This window comes from Mastacembelus armatus, chromosome 20 (assembly GCF_900324485.2).
Source record: "Mastacembelus armatus chromosome 20, fMasArm1.2, whole genome shotgun sequence".
Classification (NCBI taxonomy): domain Eukaryota; kingdom Metazoa; phylum Chordata; class Actinopteri; order Synbranchiformes; family Mastacembelidae; genus Mastacembelus; species Mastacembelus armatus.
The window spans coordinates 8,241,172-8,259,493 of NC_046652.1; the positions used below are offsets into that span (position 1 = coordinate 8,241,172).

General features: G+C 37.7%; 1 protein-coding gene across 5 annotated transcripts; it reads left to right on the forward strand.

Moving 5' to 3' along the window:
* Nucleotide 1: 1 nt before the first annotated feature.
* Nucleotides 2–17,686, forward strand: nktr (natural killer cell triggering receptor). Of its 5 annotated transcripts, none has more exons than XM_026292817.2 (17): nt 2–134; nt 3,520–3,598; nt 4,084–4,158; nt 5,410–5,517; nt 6,130–6,174; nt 7,254–7,341; nt 8,162–8,191; nt 8,673–8,818; nt 10,233–10,440; nt 10,632–10,799; nt 10,896–10,983; nt 12,416–12,564; nt 12,643–15,351; nt 15,548–15,631; nt 15,844–15,903; nt 16,706–16,807; nt 17,082–17,686. In XM_026292817.2, the coding sequence occupies exons 2-17, from the start codon at nt 3,541–3,543 to the stop codon at nt 17,149–17,151; spliced, it is 4,188 nt and encodes a 1,395-aa protein (XP_026148602.1). In that variant the 5' UTR covers nt 2–134; nt 3,520–3,540; the 3' UTR covers nt 17,152–17,686. The 5 variants fall into 5 exon arrangements, with proteins under 5 accessions (XP_026148602.1, XP_026148603.1, XP_026148604.1 ...); XM_026292818.2 differs by having other exon boundaries at nt 15,548–15,622; XM_026292819.1 differs by lacking the exons at nt 2–134; nt 3,520–3,598; nt 4,084–4,158 and adding an exon at nt 6,472–6,495 and having other exon boundaries at nt 5,445–5,517.
* Nucleotides 17,687–18,322: the final 636 nt, after the last annotated feature.

The following is an 18,322-nucleotide window of genomic DNA, read 5'->3' on the forward strand; positions in this document are numbered from 1 at the left end:
AAATCCTCTACGGAAACAAAGGAGGACCAAAGTTGGTTGGACTGGTTGGGGTATACAGTACTTCAGAGAGTTAGCTCATGTTAGTCGTCGGCCGTCAGTGACTAGCTAATTACCCAGCTAGCTACTGTATACAGGTTAGTTATGTCATGCCTGTTTCTGTAAAAACGTGATGTGCATTAGCTTGTTAGGTTAAATGTGAATAATCGTCGTAGCTGATAGAAACCTAAAGAAGCTAACGCTAGCTAACTTCGGCTAGCTGGTAGCTAACGTTAGCACAGGGCATTGTAACAGCGCTGACCTTTGATTAGCGCAGCTAGCTAAAAGTTACTGTAGAGATAGTGGATATTTTGGCTTTGTTTTATTGCTCTCAGCGTAGTTGGATCTTGCAGCAACGTCACTTAAGTTTCAACAAGACAAAAGCAAGTCATGAGTCAAATCACAGTTAGCATTGGGTTAGCTAACGTTATGTAAGGCGTGGACAATGTCGATTTTGTGGTGGAAACCAGCTCCTCGGTTGGCTTGAGGATTTTGCTTTTTAAATAATTTATTTGAAGTTTTAGGTAATGTGGTGTACAAGTCGTGTATGGCATTTAGCTAATATCTAATCGATCCAAACTAATCCTTGAAAAGCTACATTACAGAACTATTTTTCATGTGATATTAAATTTAATGTCAATTGTACAATTGTAAATAATGCAAAATGCAAGTGTTGATTTACAAGTAATTCATAGCCACTTGGAGAATTTCCACTTTAACTACAAATATTGAATTTTTTGGCTTTTAAGGTTAATCAATGTCATTTGTCAACATTTGTCAATTTTTTCCACGAGGTAAAAATGGTTTGAAATCATATACAACTTCATAATGTGTTAAGTTTCCTTCTTTATTTTCCTTCTTTATGTCAATTAATGCAATATTTTATACATTTCCCAGAAATTTCAATGTTTTTTTCTGTATGACACATTTTGTTTTACCAAATGATGTAGTGCAATTGCAACATGCACTACATAAATCTGTTGATAACATAAATATACATAAATCTGATATTGAATTAATATAATTCTGAACAACACAAAAGATACAAAAATGTCAACCTTTCATTCACTTTATAGCATTTTCTAACACTTTTATGTCTTCCATCTTACAAACAAAATGATAAGTTTTAGATTCAGTTCTTAAGTAAAACAGTCCTCAAAGTTAATGAAGACAACTGCTGGTAAAATGATAAAAAATATTAAAAATCATTCAGTTTTCTCTGGCATATCTGTGACACACCCTACGACACTTGGAAAAGGTGAAATTAACTTAAATTGAGGAGAAAATTTTAAACTTACCTCCAACTTCATTGGTCTTCAGGGGTCTTCTGAGTGATGTCATCACGTCACCTAACTAAACCCATGAGATTATAGCTCAAAATGACCTCTTATCTTTGTATACATTTTTGAGGGCTCTCCTACAGGAGATGATGTCTATAATTTGAAGAATATTTTAGTCTTACAATGCGAATCCCTGTCTAAATTCATTGACTGTATAATAAAAGTCAAGTCATGAATGACATGAATTTGAGTTATAATGCATTCATGACTCAGTAGACTGCAATGTAATTCAGCTGCATTGTCCCATTTTAATATTTCTGTCATTACCTGGATAGTAAGATGTAATTCAAAACTACTGCCCCAGTTACTGTTCATTTATTTACTTAGATTGAACCTGCCCTCTCATTACTCCAAAGGGCCCCTGTTGTGCAAACATAAAGTTGATCTGTATCATTTTATCAAAAAATGTTATATAACAGCAGATTCACATAAGCAGCTACTGCCAAGATTGATTAAATAATTATCTTCTTCATTCTGGTACCACTATTCTTTCATGTTACAGTGCTACTGTTAAATAAACTTTTAACTCTCAACTTTGCGATATTGCACTTTCTTTACCAAAAAAAAAAAAAAAAACTTTGCTAAATAAGCCTGTATCACATTTAGTCTAATTTGTGATTCACCGAAATAAACTGTTGACAGACCAAATATTTCCACGTACTATCGATTAAATAGTGATGGTGTATGTTTTTGTGCACAAACTTATAGTTGCGGTGTACAGCTGCTGAACAGCAGAGAAACAGTGACATTGAACATGTTGATTTGGGGTTTTGAATAATTTGGGTGTATGTAATTATTTCCTAATCACTGGACAAGTGTAACCAGTGTTGCCAGTAATGATACTGTTTGCTCAGTGTTGTAATGGTTACTTGTCCAATGTATGAAGAATAAAATATGCTCAAACAATAAGTCTATTGACACACCTTGAATTGCATTTCAGGTTAAAAGAACTCAATGGTCCAACCACAACTTTCAAAACAAAATCATTTGTTATTAATAAATGTATTCTAGACAGTTAGGAGGGCAAAAGACAAAAAAATCTCTTTGCTTTGGGAAAAAGCCATAGATCCCTCAAGGTATATGGTGGCACCGTTTTTCTCAGAAAATTACACTCAAAGTATTCAATAACGAACAGAAGAACAACTTAAAAGATCTCATTCACAGCTTCATTGACACTACAGATGTCACAGAAGGAAAAGAACCTATTCACAAACTTCTAACTCAGCAGTGCTGTTGTAAAGAAATGATATGTTATAGACTATGTGTTACATACCAATAAAGTTTGAAAAACTGCTAAATGCAATATTTAAAGGAAGGTACTCAGAAAAAAGCAAGGGCAAGTCTTTGACTAAATGTTCATCTAACATCCAACATGTTAAAGTAAGAACTTATAACTTGATAAGAACCATCGCATAAGCCCATTGTGCATATAAAACATTAGCATTTTAATAGAATTGTATTATTTGCTTATTTTAGTGAATGTCAAAGAGCACTGATTACAGTATGTACTGGAAGCCCTACAAACATTTGAAAGTCAGCTTTTAGGTCACCACCACCCTTGTCTTGTCATTGTTCTGTAATAATATAAAAATGATAAGTTGTGATAGTAGCTTCTTTTGTTACACAAAACTTAAAATTTCTTTTGTTGCTGCATTGTATAAAATAGAAATAGTACATTTTTAAGATAACAAGCTGTTCAACCAGATTTGATAAGATTTTCAACATTTATTTTTGATATGATAATCAGATAATTGACTAGTTTGAGGTTGATCAAACACCATCTGAATGGTCAGTAGTAGCAGCCAAAATTTGATATTTCAGTGTCTGAAAGGTGTTGATATTGAAGTGGACAGTGGGCTGTGTTCTCATTGGGTTTGCAGAGCCAGTACGTTTGCCACTAGAAATCTTTTCTCTCCTCCCATTGTTCTCCCTCCTCCCCTTTTGAGCTTCTGTCTTCCCTCATGGTCTCAGTCTTTAGTTTTCCAACGCACTCTTCTCAGTGTGCTGTGCTTTCTATTCTAAAAACTAAAAACTATACTAAACCGATAAAATGTGATCGTCGATGAAATGCTTTCTGCTTTTGTAGGAGAAGACAGTGTTGTTATTTTTTGTTTAGCATTTTTCTGCTCTTTCCACATTGTAGGTCACTTGGACTTTGATCACAATGGGGGTGAAAGACCGCCCTCAGTGTTACTTTGATGTGGAGCTCAACCGGGAGCCAGGTAAGAATTTAAAGTCACTTTACAAATATTAGGATTAGTTATGTAAATAGCCTCACCCCACTTTCACAAATTATTACTTTGAACTGATGTTATCAATACAATGTTTTTTAGCATTGGAGCTTTTGATTAAAATTCGTGTGGTTGTTTAAAATGTAAGTATAACAGCCACTAGTACATTGCCTTGGGGGACTGGCTTGGTTTTATTAATAGTGTCTGTAATAAAGTTAAGCCCTGAGAAGCCATTAGATTTATTTATTTTTCTAGTAGTCATTATGTGCAACTTATTTACACTTATAAATGGCCTGGAGCAGTTTAATAACTGTAGGTTGAAAAGGTCTTTGATTCATATTTAGAAAGGTAGGGATAAAAGTATCCCCCATCACTCTCATTAGAATAGTTTTGGATCCGCTGTTACCTATGGAAATGTTTTTGTAATGTCTGGACTGTATTGATTCTTCATTTGTTAACTTTTTTATGTCTTATAGTTGGGCGCATCGTCTTTCAACTTTTTTCGGATATTTGTCCCAAGACAAGCAAAAACTTTCTCTGTCTGTGCACCGGTGAGTAATTTTCAGTTTGTTTGTTTTTAATGCGTTTGAAAAAGTTTGTGCGTCATAAAATCAAACAGTTTTGTCATAATCTCAGAAGTACAACTGATGACTTGAAGTTGACTTGTAGCGAGTCATTGATTTCTCCTGGAAAACAGAGACTCTTCATAAATCACATGGACAGAGAACATACTACATAACAATAATTAACTGGCTATGAATCTTGGTCTTTTTCCTGTCACATTTCACTTGTCTTTCTCTCTAATCCTCCCTGTGTCTTCCATAAAGCAATCACAGTGAGTATAAGTGACAAGAAGTGGGAAAAAATATTCACTGTACCACACACCACACTACCCATAGGTCATTTACCATGAGGAAAGGAGGTATGACTGTAGTGTAAGAGGTTTAGTAACAGATGGGATCACTGGATGAATCCAGGCCTTCTGGTCTGTTCCCCTAGATATTTCATCCCACTGAGCAGGACGTGTGCTATAGGAGCAGTGATCTGCCTACGGATAGCCATATCTCAACAAACAGACAGCAGATCAATCCTTACTTTCATTTTTCATCTACCTGGCTAACAGAAATTTAGTGCTGGCAAGGCAGATATGGGAGGTGACTGGTTAATTTGTTTGTTTTTGTGAATGTACTGTACATAGACACAGTGACAACATAACACAGTAAGATACACAAGTTAGCTGGGCAGTTCGCATTGGCTTTCTCAAAGTCTGGAATGTGTCCTTTAAGGAGTGGGTCAGCTCTCAACATAAGAAACCAAAACCCTGGAACAATGCTGATGCCAATGAATTCAGCAGAATACTAGAAAATTAGTAACCCAAGCTGCCCATCTTAACAGCCAACCTATTGTCCTCTGGAAGCACCCTGAACTACATCTACACATTTAATGAAATTTCTTTCACATTTCTTTCACCCCAGGCAAAATCCAAGGGGTTTTGGCTTGGGCCAATATCCACTATCACTCCAGTATTTATGATTTCTTAATTAATTCTCTAGTCCTACATGGGAGTATTAACAACAGGATGTCTGAATAAAGGCATCTCATTTGTTGTACCCCCTTTTCCCAACTGTGGTTTTGTTTTCTTGCTCAAATACCATTCCTTAATACCTCAAAGCTTATGATAATACAAAAGCCCACATAAGTAAAATAAGAATTTTATTGCATATAAGTATGCCTAACCTATTGTATGGTTTTTGTATGTTTTGTGTTTGATAAGAGCTCAGTTAACAGACATCTAATTACAGGTGAAAGGGGCATTGGCAAAATCACAGGGAAAAAGCTGTGCTACAAAGGCTCCACATTTCACAGAGTTGTAAAGAACTTTATGATCCAGGGAGGCGATTTTACCGAAGGTAATGTGGAGTGTATAACTTTGCTTACTTTGAAAGTGTCTTTACTTACTGAATGACGCTACTCAAATTTATTTCTTTTTCACAAGGTACTGCTTTGGAAAAAATGCTGCATGTTTTTTGTTTTGTTTTTATTAATACTTGACTGAAAATGTTTTTTAAGTTTTCTTTTTGCATGTTTTACACCACACAGGCGGTAACAAATAACATAATTTAATACTTGTTTTTAAATGGAAAAATAAAATGGATAGGTGGGTTAATCTCTTTAAAGTCGCAATAAAAAGCACTTTGGCTTTGTTGTGGGCTTGGTGTGGCAGGAATGCAATTAGTCCAGGTGGTAGCTACAAAGTTTTACCCCATTTACACAGAAGACCTGGCAGCAGCAAGCTTTAACAGAGCAGCAGTGACTCACTTTCTGTATAGACACACCATTATACGTGGGCATCTGAACAAAAATTCTAGACAAAAAAAAAAAATCCTGTGAAATAACAGGCTGATGTTTCAGACTGAAATGCTGTAAATAAGGTGAAGTATGCAGGATGTTTTTTCTTTCAGGTTAAAGATACACTTACATATAGCATGTCATTTTGACTGGTTTATTGTTAATCCCTGCAGGAAATGGAAGAGGCGGAGAGTCCATTTATGGGGGCTACTTTGAAGGTAATAAGAATATGAAGTTGTCAAATACACTTCTCTGATATCTCATACACTTATCTTTAAATACCTTAAATACTTCTGCATGAGCATAACACTGATGTACCTAATGTAATAAACAGTGTTCCTTGTGAATTTTCTTACGTATGACTCTGCTGACCTTCACTTTTCCATTGTTTAGTACTGTCTTCTCTATAGTTAGATTAGTGGGCTTTATCCAATCAGCATGGAGAGTAGATATTCTCTTTATTAAAAGCTACGATCTTCCTGCCTAAAATTTTCAACATATTCTTTTATTTATAGAGTGGTCATTTGCAAAATGAGAAGGTAAGAGATGTTCACAGCTCAGTAACAGATGTCAACATTGTCCCTCTCACCTTCCCCAGTCAGCAAAATAAATAAATAAACAAATGTTTGTACAGGTGCAGATGCAAACTTGTGCTGAAGGATTTTCCATTCACACATCTCCCCTGCTAAATGCTAATGCTTCAGGCTTCTGAAATTACTTACCTGATATTTACAGCTACAGTACTCCTATCATGAGTGCCATGACATGTAGTTGGATAAAGAATAGAAGTCTTTTGCTCAATATAAAGATTATTTCCAGTGCCACAGTGGGTGAAATCATTGCTTTTACAATGTGCTTACAGTATATAGGGATATAGGGAATATTGATCCATTGAGAGACATTTCAGTTTTTATGTACAAATTAGAAACACTTTTAGCTTACAATGATAATGACTGTTATTGCTTGATAGAAATCACTTCACCATGGCATAAAACGTTTAGTTCATATTTTAGTCCATTATAATGCTGTACATGACTATGGGCCTTTAGTATGTGGTTTATTATAATTTTGTATGCTGTTGGAATCACCCTTGGGAGGGAGGGAGGGAAGCATCTGAATTGGATTGGTGTGTAATTGACATTACTTGTGTGTAAAGCATTGGTTGGTGAGGCAATGTTTCGGTTTGATGGATTCAAATGCAGATTTCTTTTTTTCCTGTACTTCCCTCTGAATATTCTGTTACTACTAATTGGAGAACACACTGAGATGTCAATCCTTCTTTCTCTGCTCCCAACAGATGAGAACTTCACTCTCAAACATGACAGAGCTTTCCTGTTGTCGATGGCCAATCGTGGGAAGGACACCAACGGTTCACAGTTTTTCATGTGAGTAGCATTCAGTACAAGAATTCCTCAGCTTAAATAACCATATCATTTAGTTAAGTGTCATTCTTGATAAAGTTTTGTTTTTGCTTTCTGTCCCTTTTTCTGTTTTGAAACTATAGTGTAGAATTTGTCAGTGTGACTGTCAACAGTCCCCTCTGTGTGCAGTTAGATTTCAAAGTGCAGAGAAACATGGATTCATTCTTTTTTTACCTACAAATGTGTTACATTTTTTCTCTTGCCGTTTTTGTGTAAAATTTACAGAAACTCTAGCATCCTGCTCTTCCAAGGTAATGTGTCTCCTCTCCAAGGCTGTGTTTCTCTCTCTCCTGACTCTGTTTATTATATAGTAATTTGTATTTTTAAACATTCCACAGAGAACAGTGTTGATTTTCAGCATGTTAAAACAGTGTTTACAGCAGATGACTTTTGATATTTAGCTTTGTAGGCTTGTTTTGTCATTAAAACTGGGTGTCACCATAAGTGGAAAGTGTCCTCCAATAATAAAAACTAATGAAAAATGGAGGAGATAATGTATATATAGACAATCTTTTATCATCCAAATGTGATTATGTATTTGTTCACAGTGGCTTTTTTAAGCTGATCAGCCAAACTGTCTCCTAAATTGAGGATAAATCACATATTAAACAGAGGGTGGTTTTACAAATTCTGTACCTTCTGAATTTGTTCCCATGCTACAGTAGCACCCATGCGTTGCTGGCGTCAGGTGTTTATTCTTTCCTTTGTTTTTTTTCTCCCCTTTTCATGACCACACCACTTCCACTGGTTGATCTTCTCTGACTTCTTTGCTGGATGTATACAGCACAACCAAGATGGCGCCACATCTTGATGGGTAAAATCTATTGGCACTCTAGTGTTTATAAGTGCACTTTTATTTCTGACTTGATTTCCCATTTTCCTTAACTGTTTGCAGAATTTGTAAAGCCCATGAAAATGTCCATTGCTTTATAAAATTACATATTTAAGACTATAAGGCACAGAAGTTCACCTTTATTTGCCAATATCTCAGAAACTAGCTAATCAGATTTATCAGGCTTGTTGATCAGATTTGATTGACAGTACCACCACCAACTACCAGGTCACCCATTTTCCAATTGAGCCCTAAATGAAGAAACAGAAATACATCTGTGTGAAATATTTAAAGCTTTTCTAATTTCATTCATGTCAGACTCATCATAGCAAGAAGCTTATTAAGAAAAATGCATCTTCAGGTTGCTAAAATCCTAATCCTAATGTAATAATAGTGAAGTTACGGTATAGTTATGAGATGTGTAATTTATTTTTTATTTATTTATTTTTTTGCCTCTGCACAGGGTCCATGTTGTCTTTGGTCTTGTCATCTCTGGCTTTGAAGTGATAAAGAAGATTGAGAGACTGAAAACTGATTCAGCCAGCAGACCCTACGCTGATGTGAGAGTTGTGGACTGTGGTCAGCTGATCACAAAGTCTGCAAATGATGGTGAATTTTCCTTGATCTTCTTTCTCTTAAAGGATAAGGCTAGGTTTAGTCTGTTTTTTTTTAATAACAAATCCAATGAAAAGGCTAAACAAACCGCTCCACAAGCTAAGCGATTTCTACTGAAAATGCAAATCATTGATGAAGTTTTTTGTTGTAATTTATGACAAACATTACTCAATTAGGAAAAACAATCCATTTAAACCACTTGGTCTGATTTTGTATTATTATGGTTTTTGAGCAACAATGGTTATCAAGTTAAATGAGGCATAAATAAGGTAAACAAATTAATTTGGATAAAAAAATAAAAACAAATATTGACAAACTTACAAGATGGATATATAGTATTGTTATTATATCCATTATTATTGTATTATCATTATCTGTATTATCAGCATTATTTCATTTATAATAGACAGTTTTAAAGCAATGATCAGCTGATTATGAACTGGAAAGCCAGCAATAGTGGCAGTTTCCAGGTCGCTTTCAAAGCTAGTGTGCAGCGCAATTTAAAATGCACTTGGCACACGGCAGACAGAGTCTAGAGGAGACGAGAGATTTGGTCAGATCAACAGAAAAAGAAGACAAGAAAATAGGTTCAATGAGCCTGTGCAGAACTACTTTCTGCAAATCACAAAGAGACTGCAGGTAAGGCTTTTTTTTTTTTTTCTTCTAAGGAACTGATTGCAATGACTGTAACGGAGCAATATGTTATGTGTTATGTTGAATATTAATGCTGTTAAGTTATGACCCACTTTGGTTGATTTATTATTTGTTTGAATTGGTTGTGTTTTAAATTGTTTGAAAGATTGAGACTATTAAAATTTGTTTTGTGCTGTTTAAAATTAGTTGTTTAAAACAATTCAGTTAATTGTGATTAGCGTATTGGATAACATTTGTATGAATAAGTTGATAGCTAAAAAAATATGAAAGGACAATATTTCATAGTTAAAAGCTGAATTTTTTTGTTGTTTCATTATGACTTGGTGTGTAATTCTTTTGCAGTCATTTTAAGATATGGTTTGGTTGTCTGCTCACACATTGTGTGCATTTTGTTTTTGTTTTTTTTTTTCTGTACAAGCTTTTCATCTAACTATCCATACTATAAATACTTCGATATTGAAAGAAAGGGCTCAAGAAAGTTGAGAGCCAGTTTATTTTGGGCAGAAAGTAGTTTTGTTTTATGAGGATCAGTAAGGTGATCTCTTGTGGAGTTCATTTTGCATCTGCTTACCTGACTCTACTAGGCCTGCTTTCATTTCCTCCAGCATACTGAGAAGAATCAAAGCCTTATAGTAAAGTTGTACCACCCTGAAATGAGTCCTAGCATTTAACTTTTATTTTCATTCTTACTTTTCTTAAAAACTTGTGTATTTTTGATATAATGACAAACATGCTGTTATATTTCCTACTTCAGTGCTTGAAGGCAAGAGGAAACGAGCCTCTCATGCTACAGATGTGTCCCTCAATTCCCATGACTCATCGTCTCAGTTCTCTTCAGTGGAATCTGAAAGTGAATCTGATGGAAAGCACAAGCACCACAAGCGCAGGAGACATGCAAAGAGTAAACGATCAAAAAAGAAAAAGAGGGAATCCAAGAAGGGCGAGAACATTGACCTACAGTGGTAAGTTCATAGTCATATTTTACATTGTATAATGCAAATAAATGTTTCTCAACTTTGTTGAAGCTTTGAACCACTTTAATCTGTATATAGAAGTAAAAATATAACATGAACCACTGTTTATAGAGAGAGTATAAAGACTTGGCTCTTTGCTTATTGTTTTACAATGTGTTGGATTGTTCCTCCTCTCACAGTTCTGTGGAGACGGAATTGATGCAGGGAGAGACTGAAATGGATGGAGAGAAGGAGCAAAGTGGGAAGAGAGAGAAGCCTTTAGTCCGACCAGAAGAAATTCCACCAGTACCAGAGAATCGCTTTTTGCTGCGAAGGGACATGCCATCTCAGGAAGATAAAACAGAGATGTCAGTAAAGTTGGGCTTCATTTACAATGTTTTTAGCATTTGATGTCTAACACAAATAACTGTAGTAAGTGTTTACTTGGAAATGTGCTCTTTCAGAGTTGAAAAAGAAGAAACATCTCTTTCCACTGACCAAAAACCAGCTGTGTCAAAATCTGGACGGAAGATCAAAGGCAGAGGAACAATGGTATGCTCACCTTAACTTTGGTGTTCATCTATTAATTGTTCGCTTGTAACTTTGGCTGATGTATTTGACTAATTCCAAGGGTAACTATTTCCAAACCCATCCTCATTACTGATGGCTATAGCACTGACTAATACAGAGTGTCACGCACAGCCCTCTGATTGCATGGACAGATCACCAGTCTATCAAAGGGCGGACACACAGAGACAGACAAACATTCACACGCACATTCACACCTACAGCCAATTTAGAGTCACCATATAACTAACGTGCATGTGTGTGGATTGTGGGAGGAGTAGGAGCACCTGTCGGAAACCCACAATGACAACATGCATACAGAAATGGTCCCAGTTGCCCAGCATGTTTGATCCCAGGCCCTTTATTTTGTTAGGTGACAGTGCTCACAGCCCTCCAGTGACAAAACGTGGGAGCTGACCTGAAGGAGTTTCCAATATTTGGGTGTGCTTCCAAAATATTCCAGTGTTCATGAATCACTTCTGTGACAGGTTTAGAAATAGTACTGTGTGTTAACAAAAAAGTATTACATGGTATTGAGTCTTTGATAGATTTAGCACTGTTGTTAAAAGAAGAGATGCTACACTGTCGTAAACATGGGCCTGTCTTGGCTGACTCATCTCTTCAGTGTCACTGGGTGGATGGAGAACAGTCCGTATGCCATTTATTGGAGTATTGCACTGCTCAGCCTTCCTGGTAGAGCTTAAAATTGAAAAGTGTACAAGTTGTTAAATCACCACGAGGAGCAATGCAGATTCCGTCATGGCCGTGGAACAACAGGCCAACTCTTTACCATTACAAGATTGCTGAAGCTGTCATGGGAGTTTGCCCATTCATTCTACAAGTGTTTTATAGATTAGGTAAAGGCCTATAACTGGGTCTTTTAAGGGCTCTTGTTGAAGGGTACTGTGGGAGTATGGGGTACTGCGGCCATTGTTACAGGCCATCTGGTCATACATCATACAGTTTAGCAGCCACAAAATAGTTTCTCATCTTTTTGAAGATGATGTGCTTCATTTGGCCTTATCAGACTGTGACCTTCTGTATTCACTTGGGGATAGCACCCTGTACAACATCTCACATAGTTATAAACAGTGAAAGAGACCTAGTCCAAAGACCAGCACAAACGTAATGCTAGAGTAAATTTATTCTACCTGATGAACAACCTAAGCTTGCTTGATGAGATGCAGTTAAGCACAGATGGTGGCTGAGGATTCAGGGGAGAGAAGATGTTTTTTTCCGGGTCCACAGTGACAGCAGCACTGGTGATGGGTGCTGTGTGACCTGCACTACAAAATTTAACCCGCAAACTGCACTCTAATTACAGTTAAAACAAACTTTGTGAAGAACTTTATTTTATTTTGAGCTATATTTTACTAACATATTTTAAAATATTTCTTTATTTTTACTTTTACTGCAGAGATATCACACTCCCACTAGATCTAAGTCACGGTCTGCATCTGTGGAAGAGCGTGGCAGCAGTGAAACTCCACCACACTGGAAAGAAGAGATGAAGAGAACCAAAGTATATCAACCACCAAGCATCGAGAAATGGAGCAAAGGAGACAAGTATGATTTCTTGCTCTACTTAGTCACTTTAAACATCAGTTTTTTCTGTTTTTCTTCATGTATCTTTTGACTTAACAGATTGAATGACGGTTCCTCAAGCAGATGGGACAACAGAAGTGTCTCCACTTGGTCCCGGTCTGCAGAACATTCTTCAGACCGCAGCTCTGAGAGGTCTAGCCTGCACCGTCAGCAGAAGAAGAAGGAGAAGAAGAAAGCCAAACACAAGAGGAAGGCCAAAAAACGGAAACATAGCAAGAAGAAGAGCTCCAAGACCAAACCTCAGGAGCCTTACCTGTCAGTGGGTGGAAGGTCAGTGTCTTCAAGAAGAAAGTACAGAAGATCCCGTTCTCCATCTCGTTCCTCTTCGAGTCAGCGTTATTCTTCAAATCGGAGGAGAAGGGGGTCCTCCCCATCCTTCAGAGACTCACGATCATACTCTAGATCGTACACATCGAGTCGATCCAGATCTCGGGGGAGATCAAGGTCTTATTCAAGAACCAGAAGCCTTTCTAGATCTAGAAGTCGGTCCTTGTCTAGATCCACCTCTACATCTTATTCAAGCTCAAGATCCAGGTCTTTGTCTCCATCTAGAAAGAGGACTTCATCCACATCGCCAAAAAAGGTAAAAACCACCACAAAAAAAACAGGTGTCATGATGCATATCACAGAGAAGCTTCCTGAGAGCAAAGCAGCCCCTGTCTCCAGAATTCCTACTGTCCCACCTCCTAAAACCGTTCCTGTAATTCCGCTCAGCGACAGTCCTCCACCGTCACGCTGGAAACCAGGTCAAAAACCTTGGAAACCTTCCTATATCCATATTCAGGAAATTAAAGCCAAAGTAGCTTCCAGTGTCCTCTCCTCTATTGGACAAGCAATTGATAGCATTACAGAAAAGGTGCAGACTTCAGTTATGCCAAAACCTCTGACAGCTGACTCTGAAAGTGACAAATCATACAAACCTGCAAGACGCTCACGCAGCACATCAACCAGAAGCAAGTCCTACAGCCAATCGTACAGTCGCTCAAGGAGTAAAAGTTACAGTAGGTCAAGGTCTAAATCTCCTCATCACTATCGCAGCAGGTCATCCTCCTGCAGCAGATCAGACTCTGAAAACTCCCCAAAAACAAGCAGCAAGAAGAATTCACTAGATAAGGAATGGAAAGAGTATTACAGCTCTCTAAAAAGGATAAAAAATTTAGATAAGTACATTTCACTCACAAGTGATAAAAATACTCACTCAGGATCAGAGAACAGGACAGACAACGAGCACAGTCCTGACATCGGTGTCTCAATAAAAAGTGACTCTTTGGACAAAACAAAAGAGAAAGACAGATCACGGGATCAAAAGTCAAAATATTACACCTCAGTGCCAGTGGAGAGCTTTAATAGCATGTCTGAATGGGATAGTGACACTGATAAAGTGAGTCAAAATAACAGTGCTAACACCTCAACAAAGCAGAAACAAGCAGCTGAGTCCAGCGAGTTTCTTGAGAAGAAGTTGTCTGCTCTTACTGGATGGAATTCAGAAAGTGATTCAGAAAATATAACAACTAGGCCACTAGCTATATCTGAAAAAGAGGAAGGGGAGGCTAGTTCAGAGTCAGATTATGAGACTTCCAGGAAGACATCAGAGGCAGTGGCTGCTTTAGCACACAAAGTTTCTGCTGTTGCTGATGGTGGTTCTGGTCCATCCGAGGAAAGTCCTGAGAAGGAGCCAGAGAAGCAAAAGAGAAAGAAGAAATCCAAACGCAAACATAAACATAAGAGAAGAAGTGAGAGCAAGACTAGTTCCCATCACAGCAAAGACAAAGGAAAGAGACTTAAGAGGGAGCACCAGAAGCTGAAAGAGACTTTTCACTGGCAGCCTCCTTTAGAGTTTGGAGAGGAGGAAGATGAAGACGAATCCAAAAAAGAGAAACATAGTCCTGGTAAAACTATTAAAGACCGGCCTGGTGTAGACAGTATGAATGAAAAGGACCAAAACCCAACCTCTGTAAACAAGAATCCCACTAAAGAAGATAAAGAGCAACAGAGGACAAAAGAACCAATCAACAAAAACCCCAAACACACTGAACCTCGTCAGTCATTCAACAGGAGCAGTGCTAACAATGCTCACTTACCCGGTATCAAAGAGCAAGAGTCATTAGATGATATGGATATTTGTACTCCAGAGCACGACATTGAAATTGCAGAACCTCTGGTTACACGTGAGTCTTTTAATGACCCTGAATTAGCCCAGAAATCTTCCTCACAGTCTTCAGATTTGGGATGTAAAGATTGTGCTTTACCTCACTTCAAAGAACAGCCTGCTGTTGCTTCCACGTCTACAGCTGGTGGACTGGAGGAAGAAGCGGCCACCGGCAAACCTACTAGCACCATGAGTAATTTCAAATGGAAGCCACTGAAAGGAATCTCGACTCTACAAAGTGTTAATGTACCACCCGTCACTGCAAAAAACACACAAATTAAAGAGAACCAGACCCAAAACACGCCGACAGTGAGAATGGAGATAAAAAGTAAGAGCCGGATCAGACCAGGATCTCTTTTTGATGAGGTTCGTAAAACTGCACAACTCAACCGGAGGCCAAGGAACTTGGAGAGCTCCACTGAGGAAAGATCCCCTTCAGTGGGAAAGACCAAGGGAGGGTCACGCACGCGGTCCCTTAAGTCCAGGTCGGTGTCAAGGAAGTCCCGTTCTGTTTCCAGTCACCAAACCCGCTCCAGAGGGTGGTCCCACTCCTACAGCAGGTCTAGGAGTAGATCTGGCAACTCCAGCTACTCATCCAGGTAAGACCAAAAGCACTGTGATAAATGAACAGCATGAGAGCACCTTCAGTGAATCTTTCTGAATGCTAGATAGGCTTTTTATACATAAGTCTAAATTGTTGTGAAGTGATCAACCTGACGGATGTGAAGCATTTAGTCTAGAAATGAAATCTCTGTCTTTGATACAGTAATTTTTAAGACAAAGTAATTATTTTAGAAGCCGTAGCAGGAGTCGGAGAAGACGTGGGAGAGGACGGTCACGCTCTCGGAGCAGCACATACAGGAGTTACAGGAGTCACAGGTACACCCAGAAACACTGATATAATAATCTGTTGTGACGTATTCTCAGTGGGAGGCACTGGAAACCACACAGAGAGGAGTTTTTGTTGCTCCTGGGGTTTTCTATTATATAATTCTAATGTGCATATTTATCATCATCAGTGTATAATTGGTCTTAAAACGTGTATCAAGCTTGTTCATCTCACAGTATTTTACTTTTTTTCCTCCCATCAGTCGGACATACAGTAGAAGTCATTCCAGAAGTCGCTCATATGATCGCTGCAGGAGATCCAGGTCTGTGTGCCTCCTTGATTTATTAATTCACAAATCAAAAATATTCTTGAAGTTTATGCAAAAGGCAGCATGGTGGCTGAGTGGTGTGGAGTTCTGTGTGCCCACAAAAATGGGCTGGATTATATGATAAAAAGAAACTGATGCTCAGTGATATGCAGATAAACCTATAAACTGAAATTGATTGTTTGTGCAGGAGGCTTTTTGGTCATTTTTTGTGGCCTGCCTGTCTCATTATCAGATACATAGTAGTGTCACTACTGCCAACCACAGTACAGTAGCTACAGTAAGAAACTCAACTTAAAAGAATCATTTTTCTTTGAATAACTGAACTATTTTATGCCAGTTTTGTCACCTAAGCCAGTTTCATATCACATCAAATTATTCAGATATAATTATTGTTGTATTCTGGTGGGTAGGCCTAGACCTGATTATTAGAATATTTGTTCTTTGGGTATGTATTCTGTTTTGGCATTTGGGTTGTTTATTTTCTTTTCTAAATGATAGACATCAATAAAGGTAAACTGCAAAATAGTTGAACCAGCACATTCTTGTAATATAGTTTTGCTATCATTAGTTTTTGTTTTTTAATATCCTTCTTACTCACAGAAATGCTTTCCAAATGCCACTGCTTGGAGTGTATGTATTTGGATTATCTGGGGTTATTAAAAGGTCTTATAAAAAGATCTTAAATTCATTTGTTAAAGCCTGAAAAGACCCTAATTTGACCTGTTTGAATGAAGCATTGTTATTTAGGTATTCCTGAAATATCATTGTCATGCTGTCTGGCTGTATGTTAATGCAGGTCAGACTCCTATGATAGCTATTCCAGTCGGAGTCGGAGTGTAAGCAGGAGACGAGGGCGCAGACGAAGTCGCAGCTACAGGAGCTCCGACCGTCGATCGCGGTAAGACTCTTTGCTCTCCGGTGAATCCTGGCCAACATTAACAAGGTGGTGGGTCTCTGTTCAGAATTTGTCTTTGTCTTTCTTTCCTGTGGCTTCATGCTAAGATGTACTCATCAATCAGTGTTTTACACAAATTGCTGCTTTTCCGTTGAGGCTTATGAGTGTTGATCCACTCACTTTTGTTTTATTTTTTTTACACTTATCAACCAGTTACACAATGTATGTGTCTCCTTAATGGCTGGAAGTTAAAATATTGTGGTGTCTTCGCCTACAGGTCATACCGTTCCTCTAGTCGCAGTTCGTCCAGGCACAGAAGTCACAGTCACAGCAGCCGATACAGCTGACATGAACCTCAGACAGGTCGTTCAGTTAATTTCTGCTGAGAGGGAACAGAACCATATATTCTGGACTCTGCACAAATACACAGATCAGCAACTAAAGCTCAACCAGGAAGTGTTACTATTTAGTACTGTACAATATGGTCTTCCTAAAAAGCTGATACAATAGCCTTTGAGAAACTGAAATGTCATCAACGGTAAATTAATAAACCACTTTACAAACTTACCACAAAAACCTTTATATGTGAAATAAATGGTATATATATTACAAATAATATGAAACTAAGTTGCAAGTATTTTTCATGATTTTATATTTGTGTATTCCTTTTGTACTTAAAGTACCTAATCCACTCAGCCCTGATGTTTGCGTTAGTGGTTATGGATTAAGGTGGTCAGTACAACTGGATTCTTTTTATCTTCTGGAGAAGTTCCCTGTTTACACTTAATAAATTTCACTGTATCATTGTCTCTGGCAGTTTTTGCACGTGTACTGTACAATATATGGTAGATAAATGTACAGAGATGTTTGTCTCCCCATGCACATGGAGTATTTATTGTACAATGACACCATCTAGCCTTTTATTCAGAATTACAGTTTGTTTGTGTGTGTGTGTGTGTGTGTACTTTTCAGACCAATCAAGTGAGATGTGGATAACGTCTTTATCATAGTGAATTTAAGTGTGTATTACAAAACTATAAATACACCGACCAGATAGTGATTGCATCAAAAGTATCTACTGTTATTTTTATTATAGCATTTTTCTCATGCAGTTAAAAGAATCAGATTAATGCATGGCTGTAACTTCACTCCCTGACCAGAGTACTTTACTGGAATAAGAAAAAGACAGATAGAGAAATGACTCCATTAAATTATTAATCATTCTCCAAAGTAATTGACAATTTGGTGTCCTCCTTGCTAATATTTGCATATGCTTACTGGCCTACTGCTGTGTCCCTCCCTAGAGGGAGCTTTTGTTAGACACAGCCTAGAAACTAAGAATTGTTCATCAGATACAAATCCTATTGAATCACTACAGTGCCGGCCTCATTTTTATCTGCTAGTGCAGGCTGTGAATACATCTACTGCCTGGGCCTGTTTTTGTATTGATGGCTTTCAATACAAATCTGGATATTCAGTACCCCTTCAAACTGCTACGCAGGAGCACATACAGCACTC